The 21,534-nt window shown below is 36.8% G+C and overlaps 1 protein-coding gene across 10 annotated transcripts in view; it reads right to left on the reverse strand.

Annotated features, from left to right (window-relative positions):
- LOC124631467 (ephexin-1) overlaps positions 1-21,534 on the reverse strand; it is a 97,092-nt gene that overhangs the window by 31,826 nt on the left and 43,732 nt on the right. For 4 of the 10 annotated variants that reach the window (XM_047165869.1, XM_047165873.1, XM_047165871.1 and 1 more), the window contains exons 3-4: positions 8,100-10,861; positions 7,523-7,623 (exon numbers count right to left, since the gene is read on the reverse strand). In XM_047165869.1, the coding sequence (XP_047021825.1) occupies positions 7,523-7,623; positions 8,100-10,825 (2,827 nt within the window). In that variant the 5' untranslated portion in view covers positions 10,826-10,861. Of the gene's footprint in view, positions 1-477; positions 794-7,522; positions 7,624-8,099; positions 10,862-21,176; positions 21,397-21,534 lie in introns of those variants that run through there. The other 6 variants (XM_047165870.1, XM_047165875.1, XM_047165874.1 and 3 more) reach the window with 6 other exon arrangements.

Genomic DNA, 21,534 nt, shown 5'->3' on the forward strand with positions numbered 1-21,534 from the left:
AAGCTCTGGTCAAATCAAGAGACCTTTCAGCGCTCTTCTGGTGTATTGCCGCATGCTTCAGGTGTATACTTGTCACCTTCCGCATTCATTGAAATATTTTATTCAATTTTAAGATTATCTGATTGTAGATAATACATAAGCGTGAGAATACATGGTTTTGATGGCCATTGTTCAAAATTTTGATCCTCATAAACATGAAGTTGCGTAAGCTGTTTTAGAATTATGGCCGCAAGTTATTAGAATTGCAGAAATACGACATGTTTATACATTCGCAGAAGATTAAGGATATCTTATCGTTAAAATTACTAATTCTAATTATATGCCTAATGAAAGGCTAAGTAAATATCAAGTTGCGACACTTCAAGGTGGACAAGAGTTTGGAATACATGAAAATGTGTGAAGCAACGGCTTGTAACTCTAAACGTTGACTTTGATGGAGCCGAACGAAGCGTGACCGAAGATAATGTGTAAACTTACGATAAACGAAACACTAGAAAGTTAAAACAGTGTGTAAGTTAGTACTATTTTGTGTTCTAACTTTTGATAGGCTGTCAGTTTTCGCAAGAGTTATCACGTTTTTTGTCGGGCATAAATAGACCGGCCGGCTGAGCTAAGCGAACACGGATGTTAGGTATACGTTGACGAAACAGCAGTCTGAGCGAGAGTCGTCGAGCACTACGGTTGTTGATTCTGTTGTTTACAGCATTAGATGTTTCTGAACATTTATTCACAATATTAACAGTCCGTAAACACGAATGAACACTTTCACTATCGCGGAGTGTGGAGCGCCGGTGACGCGTCCGTTCGGCAGCGCGGGCGCAGGGCTGACTCGCGCGCGCGCGCCACCGCTGTCCCTCTCCCACGCCAGAACCTTTTGTGGCAACTGTAGCAAACGTGTAGGTGTACCAGAAACGCCTTTTAAGTAACACCCCTAATATTTTACGAGGTAAAATTATGTAGAAATGACAAGTCAGGCAAACGTCATTGCAGTCGACAAGAGCACGGATGACGACAAGAAGGTCGTTGAGATTGTAATATGACAGAAAACCTCGTAGCTGTATAAGGTTTTAAGAAAACAAAGAAATACTGTCAGAGTTTATGAACAACGCTAACTCAAAATTTCTCATATTATGGCAGCTAAACAGGCTGCGCAAGTTAGGATCAGAATCAGACTGATTCAGCAAAACATTTTAGAAAACTGGTTCGGTGAGTCTGTCCATGAGAATTTAGGGCAATACTCTATCAATGAGGCTATAAGTCAAATTGTTGCCAGCGAATAATGAAACAGAGATATCGATAAACAATGCTGCACGGCAACTTAGGTCGTCTGAAAAACTTGGCAGACTGGGTAAATAGTCGCTAATTGTGCGAGAAATCTAGAACATTGCACTCGCTAATGTGTGACATAACGTCGGAGTAGCCACAAGTAGAGCAGGTAAATAATTGATCCCACGTTCGACTTCATCGGTGATTTTGACTTCGTTTTGCAATTACGTTGCAAAATTGATGATTTTGTGCATGCAGTTTCCTTAAACTTGCATTCAGTTCAGGTGCATGTGACGAATGAAGCTTTCCGTGTGGTTAGCCAATAAAAGCTACCGGTGTTAAGAGTCAGCTGCATAGTGTTGTCTTGTGTTAAAATATACGAGAGGCTGCGAGGTTTTTTAACATTCTGTCTGCTGGATTTTAATTACATTTTACTACCGAAAAGTAGTAATTGTGTAGCACTATTTTACACAATTTCGGGGCCATTGCGGACTCCATACTAGCGTAAATGTGGGAGTCGCGTAAATGTTGTAAATTCGGAGATCACACGGTTTTGCTAACAGCTGCGATGACCACACACGAGCCTCACAATGACAACCACTGCTTCATGCAATGTAACCGATGCATTGTTATCTGCATTCAAAATTATTCTCACAATTATGTCTTTATCTGTTATTTTTTCCAAATTGTTCAGTGAAAGCCGTAATGGCTTCAAATGATTTTCGCAATTTTAACGAAATGTGTAATTCTTCGGCATATCATTCATCACCTCTATATTTCTGATCATTGTTTCGCAACTAACTAACATTATAGCACCGCATCATATTAACAATTGAAGTTTTCCTAGACAGACAGTAACAATTTCCCGCGTATTTGCTATGATCATTTGTCAGGTTTTTCTCTAAAGTTGTAAGAATTTTCTTGGTACTCGTAGTATATACTTGTCCCGTAAATCACATTTTAGACAATAGACTTTAAAAGTTGTTGGCGTTTAAAATTGCAGCATTAAAAGTAATTAAAGAGATAATGGCACATTAAGCGTCGAATGAGAGTCAAGAAGCAAATTCTATTCTATCTATTCAAAATATAAAGTAAAGATATTACCTGTTCAATTTGTTCTGAATAGGGCGGCGGCACTTGAACAGAGTGGAATAAGAGGTGAGCGTGTCACTGTGACGATTGCAAGTCATTTAAACTGTTCACGCACTGACGTCTGCTGCTGTTTGACTCTTCGTCAGTTCCTCGAGTGAGCTGGTACTTGACACGTCAGAAGGTGAGCCTACTGGTAACTAATGACTATACGAATATACCTCTCTTTCCGGTCAAGGATGAGTAATAAGCACTGTACGTCGAACGTGAGAAGCCATGACTGTAATGCATTGAACGAAAATACTTGACGCAAAATTCCTTTGTCATACGGGTTTGTTTGATAACATACGAGTTTATCTTACATGCGCCTATGTTCATGGGCACCTTATTTCGTACATAAACACGACGCCATATTTATTTCAAAGGTTACGTCACCTGTCCTTATAAAAAACGCAGTATTTTAACTCATTTGGTAAAATTATTTTTCAATAAATTTAATGCACAGGTGCCTGCTATGTTCAACAGGGTTACGAAAGCAAGCGGAAATCATAAGGAAATAGTTGTTGAAAAGCACATTTGTTCCGTAGAGAAAAGTACATCGCAGTGCAAATAGACCGTGGCTGCTGATGCAAATGTGTGTTCCTTGCTGATACACGAACTTGCTGAGCAGGAAGAATCACACGATGCACGGGATACATTAACTAAGGTGGAGTTTCATGCATGATTGCACGTGTCTAAACGTATCATCTTAATTCTTGTACTTCATTAACATACATAAGCAAGGTTTTTAGCCATAGAAACAGAAGAAAAAAATTGGGTAAGGTTAAAACCCAAAAAGCAAATCACGATGCATATGACCTAGACACACATTTGGAGATGTATGCAGATGACACTGTTACGATACGATATAATAGAATGTCGAATCATGTTCGTGTTCATATGACGAAAGTGACAATACTATTTTTAGCAATGATTGCTGGTGCTCCGATCGTTTTCTGTTTGATCTTACAGGCATCTTCAAAAATTTCACAGAATTGAAATGGGACCTTTCATAGCAGAACTGCATTGCATGTCAACGCTGCATAAACTAGTAACAGTAAGTTGAACCTCCATTTTTGGACTAACATCCTTTCAGTTCATAGGGGTTTAAGAGTTGAGAAACTGGAAATAAAATAGAACAGGTTCTTTCAGAACTGAGTTAAGACATCATCGAAGATTTCCAACAATACGCCTCGCCGATTGCTGATGCGTGTCGTCATTCAGTCATGTAGCCAGTGGTCCAAGTTTATTGCTTTGTTTCAGTCACGGCAAGCAATATTAAAGTATTTAAAGTGCACTTTAAAGATATACGACTTGCTGCAGTATTTGCAATTCATGGCCTTGAAAGCGAATGAGTTCATGAGAGTAATGTCAATGACTAGTTACGAGCGAAGCTTTCAAAAAGAACATCTCATTTAAATGGATTGTCGAAGCTTGGATTATGGTGATTTGGTAAAGTTATTTTTGTCATACACCAAGAGGTTTGAGGCTGGAAGCCAGTTACAGTAACGTTCATGATCGGCCATTAGTCTCTGACATGACTAAAGTGATTCGGATCAGTGCACAAGATCTTATTGTTCGTAAATGTTTATGGTCTCATTATACAATGGTCTCGCCACTAAGGCAGTGCTCCTCAATGAGTTGGGCGGAACAATGACTATAATATAGCCATTATCTGATGTAAGGCATAAGGATTGTTAAACAACTGGTAGCAATGACCAGAGCTTACCAATAGCGGTCAGCAGTTTACGCATAACCTCAATAATAAACCAGATAATAGCACAATTCAGGTGACAATTTGTACCGGCAACAATGATTCAGAGCTGTTTGCGACATCTGTTTGTAGTGAAAGTACTCGCAATAAAATTGTTGAATTTGGCTCAACAGTTTTATTTTAAAAGGTTGAACGTAAAAAAAAATAACGTTATCTTTCAGATAAAACAATCGGAAAAAAATTAGCATCTCAAGATGCTAATCAACATTTAACGGTAGAAGCACAGTTTACCTTACTGGAAAAAAATCTTTTCTGGAATTCAATGTTCTTGGTGGTTCAATTTCATTAACCCAAATAAACCGACAAATAGCTGCTAAGCTGGATAGAGTTGTTATGTATATTTGAATAGAAGTAATACATTGCCAACCCTGGTCAGATCATAAAGTAGCCAAGTGTCTTGTAGCTTGTAACAATGGCTTTCGGCCTTATGGTCACGGCTTGTGCGTGCGGGTCGAAGGGCGACCAATGAGGAAGTCTACTTCAGTCAACTTGCACAATTACACATAAATAATTTATTATCAGCGCCTTGTTGAAAGCATTGTGTTGGCGCTGTATTTACTGCTATTGTTGACAGATTGTCTAGTTTAGTTGTTTCACTTTATGTATGAAATGGCGTACCTATTATTTGGCGTACCTATTCTATTTCTGCAAATGCGCGGATTGTGAAAATGATTGAAAAAGTAGTAAGAAGTTCTTCATAAGGGATGAAGAGTGGTTTATTTTCTTGCTAGGTACAGAATATTGTCTGCCAACTTGAACTTTCGAAAGCTTAGCTATAAATACCAGTGATGTTATTGATCTCAACATGGTATGCCTTCTTATTATAATTATTTGTGCTGCGTTATAAATAGACCTTGACAGGTTCTTAACTTTCTATTTCAATATGCACTTGACTTGACTAGCTTGCGAATGCGATGTAACGTTCGATTAACTTTGATTTTTACAAACATTGTTTAAACATCTAGAAATAATTATTTGGTTGATTCGCAAAACTTGTTCTTTGAAATTTTGAAGCAAAGGTACTTTACTTTTACTTTTCAAACTAACTTTTACTAACTTTATTTTAAATCTTTTTTTACCGCATCTTCTAGTATATACGATAGAAAAACAGCTTCTACTATAGCAAATAACCTATTACGTAAACAAACGTCGATGAAATTGAAATGGCTTTCCCAAAAAAAAAGAAAAAAGAGTAGGTAATGAAATAAATTACGAACAGACACATGTTCCCTTTTTTTGCGAACCTGTTTTGAAAACATATTTTTTTTATACCACAACAAAGGCTTTGGTATTGAGTCCCTCAAAAAGAGTTTGTAAATGAATACGACTCGAAGTATCAAGTATACTCAGCAGACGTAACATAGCATTATGTACGAACAGAAATAGTGAAGTTAGGTATTACGCATTAAAACCTAACCGGAAGATATAAAAGTGAACGTGGAAATTAAAAGCGTTTCTATGTTTACTGAAAGTGATTGTCGTAAATGTTTTCATTATGTTCATGAGACTCGACAGCAAAAAGTCTTACTTTAAGAAAAATTATACAGCTGTTGCGGTATATAGAGAAATTAATTAGGTAGAAAGTAAAGAGAGAAAATATCAGCATTTTTCTAGAAAGTACTAAAAACGCTTGTGAAATCCACCGAAATTGTGGAACATAGTTAGGTGAGGTATGTAATTAATTTTATTTTTGAACTCTACTATTAATGTTCTATCAATTCAAGAGCTTTTAAAGCTTAGCAAACTTAGTACCCATGCAATAAGTAGGTATCTGTGCTTAGTTATCGATGTAGGTCGCGTGCTATCATATCGACCCTTTCAGCCGCTACGGGAAAAATCAATATGTTTTTACTGGGTCAGCAACCTGTACCGATAGTGGTGGTAGATACGTTCTGATACATGATCCTTTATATGATTTTAAGGTACTAAAAGGATGGGCTGCGGGTTGTTCGAGGGCTGCGGGTTGTTCGAAAGAGATACCGCGGCCCTGGTACATAAAAGGCCTATGACGGAACACGACGATTTTAGTCAGTAAGAGTCTGACACTCCCTCACCGCTGCTAACCCACAGCGGGAGGGGTCATTTGATGATTTTACGTCGCTAAAAAAAAAAGGTACTAAAAGGATCAGTATGTGAATACATAACATGAAGATATAAATATTTTCGACATGTGGACGTTCATACATATTCTAAGATATTATCAAAAAGTCTACCAATAAATGCTTTTTCGTATTTCTGTGTTGTAGAAGAGAATCTTGTTAACCTCAATTTTAATGCGATGTCGGCACAATTTGACCCCAAGCTGAAAGATTTACTAACATAAAGACTCGCTTACAATTAGTTACAATATGTCATACATCTTCTGATGTCACGTTCACCTTGAATATTTGCAGTCTCGTTCCAAATAGCTAGCAGATCATTAGAACGGATTTACCTTATACGAGACAAAAAGCGACACAGCACAACATATGAGGCAGAGGCGGCGCGCGCGCAGGAATCCGGCAACGATTAGCGCCGCCCACCGGCGCCCGCGGTTCATGAACTTGCATCTAATGTTGGGCCACACTTGCCTTTGTAATCATATACATATTCAGTGCTATTAAAATTTAATTTAGACTAAGTTTGATACTCATTTTAGATGGTTCGGAAATAGCAGATAGATAAGAGTAATGTATGTTATGTATATGTTATGTTTAATCAGAAATTAGAATATTGAAAGTATGTATTTTATTATTGAATAATTTGAGAATAATAATCGAAATGACACATTTAATTTTTGAATAGTATGACCACATGATATTCGATGTAAGTAACTACTGCAATCTTAGCCTTGAGTTGTAAACAACAGGCACATAAAATATCTGCGAATGGCTAGAACATTGACCAATATTTACCTACCAAGCGAACTGTCAAAAAAAGGAAATGACAAACTCGGAGGTAAGCATTGTTAAGGCTCCGGAATGCGTGCGTAGGACGCCTGTCGCCACGGCTTGCGAAACCAGCGGCTAAAGCGTGCGCTTGCGCAAACACTGCAAACTCTCATACTACTTATAACTATACCCGTTTCATTTACTAACAAGGCTATTTTAATTTTGCAGAGACGAATAAGGATATTTAATAATAAAATTATTTATTTGATGCAATAATATATACCTTATGGGTATCGCCATCTACGGTGATCGATGAGAACTAAAACAACAATCATCACAGCTCGTTCGCAAGTATTCTCATAGATGGCGCTGTACTTTATTTAGTTAAACGCAGTGCTTGGGTTTTTTTGAGAATCAAAAGACGCGGTGCACTACGAGTATTCAAATACTTTTTGTGGTTTGAAGAATATGAACAGTAACTAACCTTTATCAACGTCGTTTGGTTTCGGCGACTTCTGCCATTGATGTCGAACTTTCTGCGACCAGCTTATCGGACTCTTCCTGCCTCGACTTCTCTCGCGCACACTGTAATTCAGAATTTCCATTTTAGACACAAAAGAAAAAAATTGTGACTAGTAATGCGTGTTCCCGTTTCCATTGCGTTTTTCTCACTGAGCCACCGACAAACACAATTTCATATCAAGAGGCGATAACAATGTTTGTACTACTCTTTGAAAACCCATATTACAGGTAACTAGCTTTTTTATTGGGTCAAGTGCTACGATAATTTGATGATAACTCTATGGAAAAAGTTAGTGGCGTTATCGCACATTGTTCAATTGTCAATATTATGATTTATGATTCGACATGCTTTGCTTCTTTGGCTATTGTTATTCATAGCGAGACCGAGTACATGGATATTTCCACTATTTACATCCATGATTATGGTATTAGTAGATATTGGTATTATATTTGCTTAAGATTTCGTAGAATTCCAGATTATCTTAAAATCTTCGCAAAGCTTAGGAGCAAACACGATTAGAAGATCAAATAACACTTACATAATGATCTTCTGTTCATTTTTTTCTTCGTCGGACACGTCGACCCAGTCGTCGCTGCGATCGCTCCTATCGCTCACACTGGTCTCGCTACTGGGTACTTGGAACGCGATCTCCTGCCCGTTATAGCTGATCACCGATCTCTGACCGTACAGGCTGTTGGTCTTCTGCTCGCTGGACATCGTCGACTGGCTGATGTTCGATACAGTGTCAAATGAGAGACGCTTCTGCACATTGGACACCGCCTTCTTCATATCGTTACGCAGTTTTACCATACTTGGGCTGTTAGGTATGCTCTCGTAGCAGTGCGATAGTGATGTTGCGTCGCCATGCTTTATGGTGTCATATATGTTTTCGCTCTCGTTGTACACGGTATAGTCAGATATAAAGGAATTTCTGCTACTATACGTAGGACTGCTATCCTTACACTTTGCTGCCCTAGCAGGAATTTTCTCATAAATTCTTTCTGACCCAATTTTTTCATAGCTTACAGTAGATGTCCCACTTACTGACTTTGAGATCTTGTAGTTTTTGTTGTTATTTTTGCCAAAGGGCTGGAAATCTTCGGCTATTTGAATACCAGAGCTGGAAGTTAAGCAGTAAGGTTTGTCAGGTGACTTGCAGTATTCATACCCATCGTCACTGTCACCATCACCACGAGTTCTCTCTTCAAGTTCGTTATCGCAAAGCTCATAGTTATGTAGACTACTTTCATCACCTTCGGGATGTGATCTCATTTCTAGTAGGCATTGGTAAATATTGTCTTTTTCCGTAGCGTCATCTTCGTCCACATTTTTATCAATCTTAGGAATTTCCGGCAAAGGACAATTAATTTTAGAAGTCCTGTCTACACTTTTAATCGGAATGACAACAATGTTTTCGTTGTCTCTTGGTTCTAAAGGTTCGTAATAATCTTCTACTTCCTCTTGTTTGGGCTTAGACGTGAAACCTATTATAATTTCATTATTGCAAGCTTCAACGAGATTACATTCAAAATCCTCACTGGATTCCAATTTCTGTTCACTAGTGGATACATTCACTTGAACTTCATTTGATTCAACTTGAGATTGTTCTGGGGCGGTTTCTTGTGGTTCATCGGAGCAACTAATCGTCGAGCCATTCATAGTAACACTAACGAAGCTATATGAGTTATCCGATTTTTCAGAATCTGAATAAATTTGAGTACTACTACTACTTTTCCGGCGCCACAGGAATGATTCGTTAGGAGTAATTGATGAGTTGATATCCTGATATGCTTTTTCTCCTTCATTAGACGTAATGATGTTAATTGTTGGAACTTCTTCTTTCTGGTCATTACTAACTGTAACTGTTACTGCATTGCCTTCGTGAATATCTTCTGGTATTATTTCAACGACTTTTAAAGGTAATTTCTCAGAGTGTATGTAGTTCGTTTTGTACCTTTTTCGGTCGTACAGGGGTTCTTTCCTCTTAACAGTTTGTGGGCTTTGGTCCTTTGTATTATCTAGCTTGGCTAATTCATTTATAATGGGTTTGATCGTCTTTATTTTTGGAATGCCATCCTTCACAACAAGGTTTTTGGTTAACACTAGTGATGATTTCTTTTCAGGTACTTTTGGTTTTTCTTTAACAGGTGTTGTACTCGTAGTTTTATCAGGTAATCTTTTGAACGTATTGCTGGAATTTGAGTGAGCTGTAATTTCGCATTCGAATTTCTTAATAACATTTTTAACTACATTACTTTCTGTTGGCTTGGAGTCTTTTTTTGCTTCTACTTCTTTAACTTTTATCGGACTACCATCAACAGAATCTGATCCACTCGGTTGTTCGCTTGAATCTTGATACTTTAAACGTTTCTTCGTAGTTTTCGGCATTTTTGTACCATCGGATTTGGACCGTATAATGCGAATCTTGTTTGAACTGTCTGCAATTAGTAAATCGTCGACTGATTCCATACTTGAACATCGTTTTCTGTTGTTGCGCTTTTTGGAACCTCGCCTGTGTCGCAGTACAATTTTAATGTTTGGACTTGAGCTGAGTGTTGACGACGGTGTGGAGCTGTTACTGGCTGAACATCGTGATGCCGATTGTAATTCCTCTAAAGTTTTTGCAAGTTTCGATTGTTTGAATGATGTATGTGACTCCGATTCTAAGTTGTTGAATTTTTTTGTTAGTTCTGCTACTTTACTGCTTGTTATAGTCATCGTTTTAGCTAGGGGTGGTCGTTTATAAGAAGTAGTGGCATTTTTTATTTTAAAGCTGACTTTTCTCTGTTGTGGTTCCATTGGTTTCCTTATACTCGGGGATACATTAACTGGAATGCTGTATTGTTTGTTATTTGTAGCGATCAAATGCTTCATGCCTCGCCCTCCGCCAGTGCTCCTGGAGTCTTCACTATCTGTTGTTATAGCGATTTGTGCGTAGTGGACTGTATGTTTATCCTTCTCTGTTTGATAAGTGACAGGTGCAGGGGAGCTGACCGTGGAATTTAAGAATGCCTGTTTTGCGTCATTTATTGATTTCATTCGATCCGTCATTGTGGGTAAAGGCGGTTTAGCAGGTATTGAGTATATATATTTATTGCCATTGTTTTGAGTTTCTTTTATAGCCATTTCTGTTTCTGGTAATATGAAGTTCTTCAATAGAGCTTTTATAGTGCCGTGTTGCCTGCCGTCGCTGTTGAATTTTTTTATGGATGATATGAGAGTGTTCGTGGTTATCGTGTCGCCTTCCATCAGGCTTATTAACATTTGTGAGGGATATCTGTCGCTGCTTTACTACGCCATCTGAAACAAATAAAACAAATTGATTACATACAACATTTTCACAAAGACTCTGATGCAGGAAGTACAGGTTTACTCGTAAGCATGATGGAGGTTAGATTGCCAAAAATTGTAACAGCCAAACAATTGATACAGATTATGTCACGATTTTGGAGTGTTAAATTAATGACTGAAATATAAACCTGGTTTAGTTTTATCGATGTAGTTCACAAAGGCCGGTTGCAAGGTGATTGTTCGAGTTTCTATTGTCATTACGCGTGTTTGTACAGTTTTCCGCGGCGAGTAGAATAGCCTATTACTGCCATAAGTGTCCCACGAGATTGTGTTACTGATATAAATAATGAAATATGTATCTATTTTGCATTCAATGGTTCAAACTAATCAGTTGCAGTGGCAAAAAATACATATGTCCTAATGTAGGAAAAAGCTAAATTAATTAATTGAAAACACGCAGTTTAAAAAAATGGCACAATACTAAAATTACAATAATTGCAAAAGACATCACACTTCAGTTCTTATTAGCAAAAATGGCATAACGTAGGTATGGCAGGGAGCAAGTCTCTATTAATCCCATACTAAGGATACTTTGTTATGTGCAATATAGTCATTATGATACAAATTCCGTAACACTGAAAGCAAACCAGTTATCTTCTCCCGCTTGCAAACAAATGAATAGTCTTCACAGAGGTTCATGACATGGCACAAACCTCCTTACACTTGGAACACGCTAATATTATTACTGGCTGCAATTTCATGGCTGTTTGCATTACAATGGCGTGGCGTGCCGGACAATAAGGACGACAGTTGGCTATATGTACATGTATTTAGGCGGCATTCTTTGCTCACCATGTAAGTGGGCATGGTGAAGATAATGTGTTATCGAACTAACTAAATAAGTACATAATATATAAACAAAGGCACGTAGTGGAACAAAATTAAAAATAAGAGTCAAAGGGATCTAGTATGGAGGTCTGTGGTATAAAATGTATTGTCCGTTCGTGGCATCGTGGATAATAATCAAAGTTGATGATGATATCCTCTGATAGAAAGGTGGAAGGCGCTTATCCTTCTCTTCGACTCCCATTTATCTTCTTTTGTAGAACCGGAATTTCCGTATTTTCGACCATAACTTTTACAATATCATTACCTACATCATTGTTTTCTACTTCTAGCTAGAAGGGAGCTATTCTAGGAGTGTAACGAGTATGGGGTCACGTAAAAGGGCAGTGCTTTCACCGCGTGGGAACTGCGCACGCGCCACAGATCACACACGATTTATAAGACAATTTGCTTTGTTTACTTGGATAATATCTCAGCTAGGTTTCGTCTAGTGGTTGCACGACGCGACGTACGTACTGCAAATACTACAAAATCTTGCTGAAAGGTGAAAGTTTATTATTGCGATTGGATATTTGTTCCTCGGTCTCGCTCTAGCAGCTGATCTAATTTGGAGTACTTAGCATACTTTTATAAATCCGAACGACTGGAGTTCCCCCGGGGACACAGGAGAAACGACTAAGTAGTAGATATGGTATGAATGTTGCATCTTAGTTTTACGACAATTTATGTATTATTTTATTTAAATTGATGAACGACATAGAAAAACCAGAAGATTTAATGACAAAAATTAAATTCATCCATTCCCACTAGCTTTAGCACATGAAAACAAAGATGGTACAAAAATCCTGACCAAATTACAGAATCTCAATTAAACACGTTATTCATGTAATGACGCAAATTCAAAGGCTAATTTGGATCGTGAATTGTTTAAGTTATTGAGTAAATTTAGCAACAATTTGCGAACGTGCATGCAGAATCGCTAAATACCAGAGAACTAGTTTCAGACCTAGCTTAGGTAAAAGTGAGATGAACGGCGTTACGCAACTCCGTGGGCTGGTATTTCAACTAATAACATATATTATTCATAAATAACAACCATTAATTATGTTAAAAATAGAACCATTAAATTATGTAATTGTTATAATAGAAATACCAGGTAATACGTAGCGTTCATAAATAATTTTCTGTGCGGAAAATTACATACCCGAGTGACCGCCATGTTACATACCATGGTACATTTATTTCCGAACGTAGAAGGATTTTCATATCAAAATAATATACATATATGGAATTGATGTTGTTCTCAACAGTGTATGCAAAAGTACCTGGCTACTACTAGGTATTAGGTATTCTGTAGTTTCTAGAAGTTTCATAGTGAAGTGAAATAAACAATGAACATGATTGCTCTCAGGGAAGTGACTGGATGTGCAGATGTGGTAACAAGTAATCAATAATACTATTGTGTTATATACTCATTTCTTTCCAATTATTATTTAACACTGGCAATCGGGAAATAAAAAGATGAGCCTTTTACCTTTTACTGCGAAAATAATTATCCATATATTTTTTTGCTACAGCACAGCATTTCCGTATATTACTCTAAAATTACCAGTTTTGTTGATTAATCCCATAAACACAACCCTCTGAAGAGACGACTCAAGCGGTAACTTGCAAGGATGAGATTAGATTTCTAATGCGATTTCATACAGACAACGACGACGCAAACTAGATCGTTAAACAAAAGAATAGCTTGGAAAAACACATCATATGTATTCTGCGTTGCAAATCCCTGACACCTAATGACGGGTAAGTCCATTTCACAAATAAGATATCGACATCACTCCACATAACGACCGGGAAGTCTTTAACAAATCCATAATGCGATCAATCTTCGCTAACCGTTACACAATGGCGCGTGCCACGGCTTCAGAGTTTACAATTTACTTGCGCCCGCGCACCTCTTAGAAAGTCCCACAATACGTGATGGAAATCATAGCAAACAGAACACGTTTGACACCATAGTGTAACACTATAGTTATCTAATGGCTGTGTTTATTTAGAAAACGGTTTTCGAATCAGGCTAATTGTCTGCATCGCGTGACTAACAGGCAGGCGGACAACTTGAGAGAATGCTGGGAATTCGCGAAACTAGAAATGATGTAGTTGAAGAAATTGGTCACTTTTCTCTCGAAGTATTATCGTAACGACCTTTTAAAGTCAGACTTTGTGTAGATTTGCCATTTATTTTCAACTTTCATAAAGTTCATTAAGATCCTTAAACATCAAATAAAATCTTGCTTTTAAAGAAAAATTGGCTAATACGTTAAATCCAATTAATTCTAAAACAGAAAATAATCCTACAAGCGTGCCCCGCACAATACAGAGCCAATCGATCAATACGGAGAACCACGAAAACTAATCGCAAACTAAATATTGACTTCTTAGTAATTTACCTGCTTAACTAAGAGCCCTTCTTGGATTTCGAATACCAACTAACTATCGCGTGTATTTCGGAGTTGGTGTTTACGGTATTTCCCAGAGAAGATTAGCTAATTAGGGTAATGCAATTAACTAATCGCCTTTATGGTAATGGTCTTGTTACTAACAATGAACGAGTAAAACTTTAACTTTTATTTTAGAGGATTACTTTTAGTGGCATCCGTAAATTTTATTTTAGGGTCACTAAGAATGTGTGGAGGCGTAAAACCTTAAAACTCTTACCTTGGCATGCAAGGGAATTCGTAAGTGACCATTGTATCACCTATTGGCAATGTGTAGTGGCTCTCGAAGGTCGAGTGTTGGCACGAGGTGTGACTGATGAGCCCACTGCCCAGTTTGAGTAACTGTCAGTAACGGCGTGTGTGCTGCATCGCAAGCACTCGCTATCCACGAGAGTACAGTTAAGATTTGGAATCGATTCATCGGGTTTACGGATGAGTACTTTTTTGGCTGGTATTTAATTACTAACAGCCAGTTTCTTCATCAAAAGTTAATTCCAAAGTAAAAGTCAAAGTAATGACTAAAGTTAAAGTAACGGTTAAATTCAATTTTTCTATGAATTTTGCTGTCACTTTAGCCTTGAAAAAACGAATTTGACCGTTACTTTAACTTTAGACATTACTTTAACTTTAACTTTTGATGAAAAAACTGGCCGTTAGTCGGTTTTATGCTATTTCTAAATGGTATGCGTGTGCTCATCTTACATGATAATACAGTAAACGGAAAACTAGTCACGTTGTAAAACTTAGATTAGGTATTGTGATATAAGAGGTGTGACCGCTGAACTCTAACCTTAGAATGACGGGAAGTCATCAAGAAGCAGAAAATGCCTTCCACACACAATGACACATAACAAAAAGTATAATTTTCGTCATAATACGAATAGTTTGAGTTATCCAATCTTCCGAGACTCTTATTGTTAGACAAAGGGCTGGGAGCCAGTGGAAATGGGCAGATATGTAAATACGCCAGTCGAACAATATTTTATGCATTTGACTTTCACTTTAGTGACATGACATTCGTTTGAGATGTGGTAGTATGATATTCAAATGGGATTTTGCATAATTGATCGTCTGATAGAATATGGGAGCCAATTAGATTTAATTTTAAACTTTAGATATTTCAAACACTGAACTGTTATGTTCGTTTAACTGCTGTGTTTGCAGATTTTCTACAAAACATATACATTCATAAACAATCTAGGTTAACGTGTTGTCCTAATTTTGGCATCCATTTAGGAAACTTTCCGAATGTTATCTAACAATGGAGTTTTGACAGACTGTCAGGTATTCATGGATTAAATATGGATAGAACACGTGCATTCCGGTTCCACTAGTACTAGCAGTTAGCACTTGAGCGAGCACTGTACCTACTGTAGGTAATAACGTGCTTCCTTTGAACTTTGCTATGTAGGTAAGTGGGCACTGTAAATTTGCCACTTGACTAGACCTAAAATATGCGTAGCAGTAGTCTTTTACACTTTTATACGTTGCGTTGAATTGGAGGGCTGAATAAGTAAAGAGCAGGTTCTTATGAAAAGTCATATTGATCGTAGGAAAAGTTATTAAAAATTGTTGACATAATGCATAATAAAGGGACGACTTGAGGTATTGAAAACATTCCCGCAATAATAATAAAATACCTACGTTGGTGAAGGGAAGGAATTACAAATACGAATGCTAGGAATACATTATTAAATCATACTTTTATTAAAATTGTAAGTATGGCTCTATGACGTTAAGAGATCAAAGAGTTGTTAAGGATTTAAAGGAAGGCAATGGATGTGAAAAGACAATGGGGGCTACCGTTTTTTGTTTCACCAGATGGCGCAACTGTAGCGTGAGGTCTAAAACTATGGCAATCAAAGTTCGTATTATGAGCGCTAAAACTTAAATCTACATTAGATGATTATATTAGATCATATGTAATACAATAGAACTATAGTGTGAACGTATTGGCGATGCCACAGTGTTGCGCAGTGCCGTTTTGCTCGAAAAAGAAATGTACACATAAGTTTCCGAAAGATTAAAGAGTGTCAATGCAGTGACATTTATAGAACCCTGATCTGTATTTGCCATAATTAATCTAAAGTATTGTTAAATATTCATAATATTAATTTAATTAGAAATATAAATCCTCGCGCGTAAACAAACAGTGGCATTTGACGTTTCGAAGACCTCACGCTACACAAGCGCCTCTAGCGGCGATTTCATACGCGGTAGCCCTCATTGGAAGAGAGCAACTATAGACACAGACAATTGTATTTAAAATATTGTTTAATGATACTTGATAACCATAGATTAGCGATTTCTATACATCAACGGTGCCGACATGTAGTTTTCTTTCTAATACAGACAGACACACGATCACACATGTGTTAATTAATAACACCTATTGTTCCCTGTAAGGCTCCCTACGGACGGTAGTCACACAATGACAGGAAGTTTACTTACAGAGATATTGTTTTACATTCAAATTATAGATAAGTACACGTACTAGACTTGGAGGTCGGAAAATTCGTGAAAACATTCATAGGTAAGCTTGAAATGGATGGTAGAACTACATGCTTACATATAGGTACATAAAGGTCAGTGTTGTGTGTTACAGCCTTTTTATCGTCCCACTGCTGGGCACAGGCCTCCTCTCACATGGAGAAGGATTGAGCATTAATCAAGGGTCAGTAAAGAAGAATTAAAATGAAACAAAGACAAATAAGTGATTAATGACTACAGAGGTGGACATTGCTATCAAGGTGGATAAGAACCAGGGAAAAGTAATGGATTCAACGAAATAACGGGAATGAACAATATTACACCACACTATATAACATTACCAAAGACGTTAAAAACTATTATTTGTTACTAAATTACAACTCCAAGTTGCATTTATTATCACTAATCGATAATTAATGACATACTTAATTGATTTTACAGTAAAAGTGCGAAACGGACATGGGAACTTATCGAGTTCTCACATATTTTATTATACAATGGAATAATATCACTTTCTTCAGTAGTGTTATAAAATCATAAAGGTAACTGCGGTCTAGATAATTTTGAGGTTTTATGACGATTTTGCTCGAGTATTGAGGTAAGACTTATTGTCTTTAAAATTGCATAACTTAATTATAGTGGGCGAGAAGTTCGTTGATACATGAATTGGGATCGTAAACAACGAAAACCGGAAAGTTGGTGTGGGTAGACTCTAAGACGAATCGTGAGAATTCTCTGGATGAAGACAGTGCAACATGCGACTGCGTTGGTGAAGATAATACCTTTACCAAAATAACCGATGACAAAAAGATAGCTTTAACTCTACAACGGATAAATAGTAAGAAGATAACAAATCTGAGTCATCCATAACTTGAAATGATATCATAGAAATGTAAATTAATTTAGTTATGGAAATCAATTAATATAGCTAGATAAGACTATCTAGAACAATAACAATATTAATGGGACATTGAGAAACGTGGGAGAAAATGGGAAAATGTACCATTCACAATCTATAGAACGTATGTTTTGATGTGACGCTCAAATATCATATCATACATATCATAGATACAATTAGAGCTTATCAAATCAATCAAATGAATAATCAATCAATTATGCAAACAATGAATCGATACTATTTATGAACGCTAGAGCGCATTGTATTCAAGTTGTAGCACACTTGTAGAAGATATTACTCTTCGTCAACTATGAGACTACAATATGAGTAATAACGATAGTGACTTTCACTCGTTTAAGATTTAACTAGACCGGTCTTGAACAAAACGTTATCAATGACACACAGGCTACTGAATTAGTCATTATTATTAATAACAAATGTGATTAAAGAGATGATAGCACAGAAGTGGTAGTGAATGAGAAAACTATAAAATGATTCGAAACAACTATAAATATAAATCTAGTCTAAATAACTTCTTGGAAACAAAATATAGATAGTATTAATCCGAAACCATATTACAAAAAGATTAACGTAGGCCATAGCGAGTTTCCTAATTAGTTCAAAGGAAAGGGTGATAAAGGAACAAATATGAATTGAGGAACAGTTCCCATAGCCAAGGTTGCATACATAGCCGGACGTGTATTAATACAATGAGTGTATTGTTAAATGAAACAATGCAATGGATACCGTGTCAGACGAAATTTACGGCGTTTGTGTAGATGTTGGTTAAGCTGTGGGGAAATTTGGACAAAGGCGAAGCTAATATCTATTAGATTTTGTTGTGTTGTTGCTTCATTGAGTTAATCCTTTATTTCTAAAATTTGATGTGGTTGTATTGTAATAACTTTAATTTGCAGAACATTATTTTTATTTCTTACATTGCGTGAAATAGCTTCATGCATAACGTCAGTTGCGGCTGTCTTGTTCTGCATATTATCTACAAATAGTGTAAACAAGAAAACTACAAGTATTTGTGATTTAAATAGCTATTATAGTTGCGTATGTTACAAGTGCATTACTTCACCGACGTCATGTGAAGTTAGTAATAATTGCAGGCATCCGCTCGCGCGTGACTGGCCGACCTTAATATTTGACGTAGCATACACATGTGCTCCTCCAACTTTAACTTTATTATTTTTATACTGGAAATAGCCGCAATTATTCTCAATTACACATTTATTTATTAGTCTTGTTCCGACGTTGCGTACTTTGCTATCGCTTTCAAAAGAACTTCAATAACTTGCAAGAGTTTCCATCCAAATGTAATTTTACTCTGTAAGTTCTTATATTCAATACCGCTTTCTGTTTCTTTTTCTTCAAGGTGGCTATAAATGTTTATGTGGTCGATGGCCGGGCCGTATTCTGCAATTTTTTCATCAATCTATTACTTAATATTCATGCATGCGTCTGTATGGTAATTTATGATGCATAAGATAAACATAAAATCCGTTATAGAGAAATGTTGTTTTGGTTGCCGATTCAGTTCTTAGATCTTGTATACTCGAAATGTAACGGAAGAGACTAATATTTCCTTTTACAGATATTTTAAAAAGGAGGCCGAAGTTGTTAATACAAATATTATTATGTAGTTCCTGTTCTGGCCATAAAATAAAGGTTAAGTGAGTAAGTAAATCGGACGTGGAACAAACCACATGAGACCAAATTCAAAAGGTTAGGAAAATTCTTACACTCATAAAAATTTCCTTGATCATTAAATTTTCCTGTGTTATTCATGTAAATTTTAATTAATTAATGAGCGCAGAGTAAGAGGAAAACCATTTGCCAATATAAGAAAAAGACGATTACGATCAGCGGAATGTAAAAGCATATGCAAAAACAAGTCACGCAACTTGTGTGCAGTGTTGCGGAAAGATTAACGATTTCATTGGATCCAGTACTGCCACATTTAACTTCCATAGGTTCTCAATGAATTGCAATCATTGCAACTGATTCGAAACTTAAAAAAAAAAAACTTTGCAACCGGTCCAATTTGACATTTTGCTAATCGAATGCGTTCGACTTTGAAATTCCAGAATTGCAGAATCGATATGCAGACAGTCATTTGTTTGTTTCGTAATTACCACGTGGTGATAAAATGGGCAACGGTTGCGTGCATACATTTTGAAAAATGTACAAATATTTTGGAAATCGTTCCGATAATTACGGCTTAGTTGGGCTTCAGTTAAACATCTTTGATTTTCTCCCATATGGATCTTTGCACATCCTTAAAAGTCGAAAAGGTCCTAGATGCAATTTTTTTAGGAACCTACTTTTCTGGAAGCGACAGTTACACTCCTCGTCACGAATTCCACAGAAAAAAAAGCATCATGTTTTTATCTTATTACATAGATAAGTAACGAACTAAACCAATAAAAAACAACCATGAGCAATAAAAAACATCAACTTTGTGTAATTGCTGGAAAAAGACCAGCAACTACATAATAACTGTCTCGTTACAACAGTTATCTCACGTTCCGTTACACTTAGACTTAAACGTCCGAATTACATGAACGTTAAATAGCAATTTAACTGAATTCGGCCGACATTGCAATGATATGATTACTTTCACTGCTGTAGACAAACGAATGATACGTTACTCGAGAATTTGATCGCTTTCCATGGTTAGGTAACTGATTCGTTGTAATCGAGAACCTAGTCGATTTATTGGACTATAAATCAACTCACGTAGTCGATTTGATATGTCCCGTTGTGAGTTGTCTTGTATTCGATGTATCGTTATTGCTGTGATTGCTTTTGATCTCTGCTATTACGCTTATTGAGGCTGTGTTTCCGCAACTGCCAATTATAGAGCAGTAATGTATGATATGTATGTTGCAATTACATCGTTCTCTTGTACAGACTCTGAAGTTAGTTTAAAATTGAAGAGGTGCGTTAAACCACATCGGATGATGTTATTATAAAGTTCTGCGTAAGATGATTAAATAATGATCAACGATGACCCTGTTAAAATTTTATCTGGTTTTATCATATTATTAGTACTAGGGTCGACTCCCGGATCGAGCATTTTTGGGTTTGTCCAGACATTGTTTTGGTATTTCTAAGTAGCAGCTTGGAGTCTGGGCGTCCCCTTTATTTGGGATTTCTTACAAAAAGTGGGCTATTCCTCAATTTTGCTCTTTCTTCGTGGAATATTGATGAGATGTCAAATTACATGGAATTGTTGCTTCCAATAGAATTTAGCTGTCTGACTTATTTAAAAAAAATAAAGCGGAACATTAAGTTAATAAAGTATCTTAAATCGGAATATTTTTTATTGTTATTGTTGTATATTATATTCATTCGGTTCCAGTAGTCTTTATCAAATTTATTATGACATAACAGTGACCATTATTAGAAACCTATCAATCAAAAATCGCACACAAAACGATTGCGCGCAAAATCAATAATTAAAATTCGATTATTGTCTATCTATCGTTGGCATTCAAGAGCCGGATACCGATAACAGGCTCTTATTCAAACAACAAGACATTAATTTACTTTCTATTAAGTTTATTTAAGTAAAGTTTACCTCCATCCAATGTTTGGCAAATCCAAGCAAGCACATCACAGACACAGATCACCACAAAGCACTGTAATAGAATTAATTTGCGTCACAAATCGCGACTCATCAACTTATCCATGATGAATGACGTTATTATTAGCAGTTTATATACGTTTTCTCTGCGGGAGGTATCGGAGCGTTCAAGATGGCGTCGGAGAGCACACGTGCGTCACGGCGCGCTCACCGGTTGTGACTGACGGACGGAGTGCCTGATGGTGCGGCGGCAAATGACATGACATGCTGGAATTGGGTGAAGCGGACGGAACTCGAGAGAGTCTACCTGGATAAAAGCCTTTGTGGTACCGGACTACTTGATTTGAAGTTT

This window comes from Helicoverpa zea, chromosome 6 (assembly GCF_022581195.2).
Source record: "Helicoverpa zea isolate HzStark_Cry1AcR chromosome 6, ilHelZeax1.1, whole genome shotgun sequence".
NCBI lineage: Eukaryota > Metazoa > Arthropoda > Insecta > Lepidoptera > Noctuidae > Helicoverpa > Helicoverpa zea.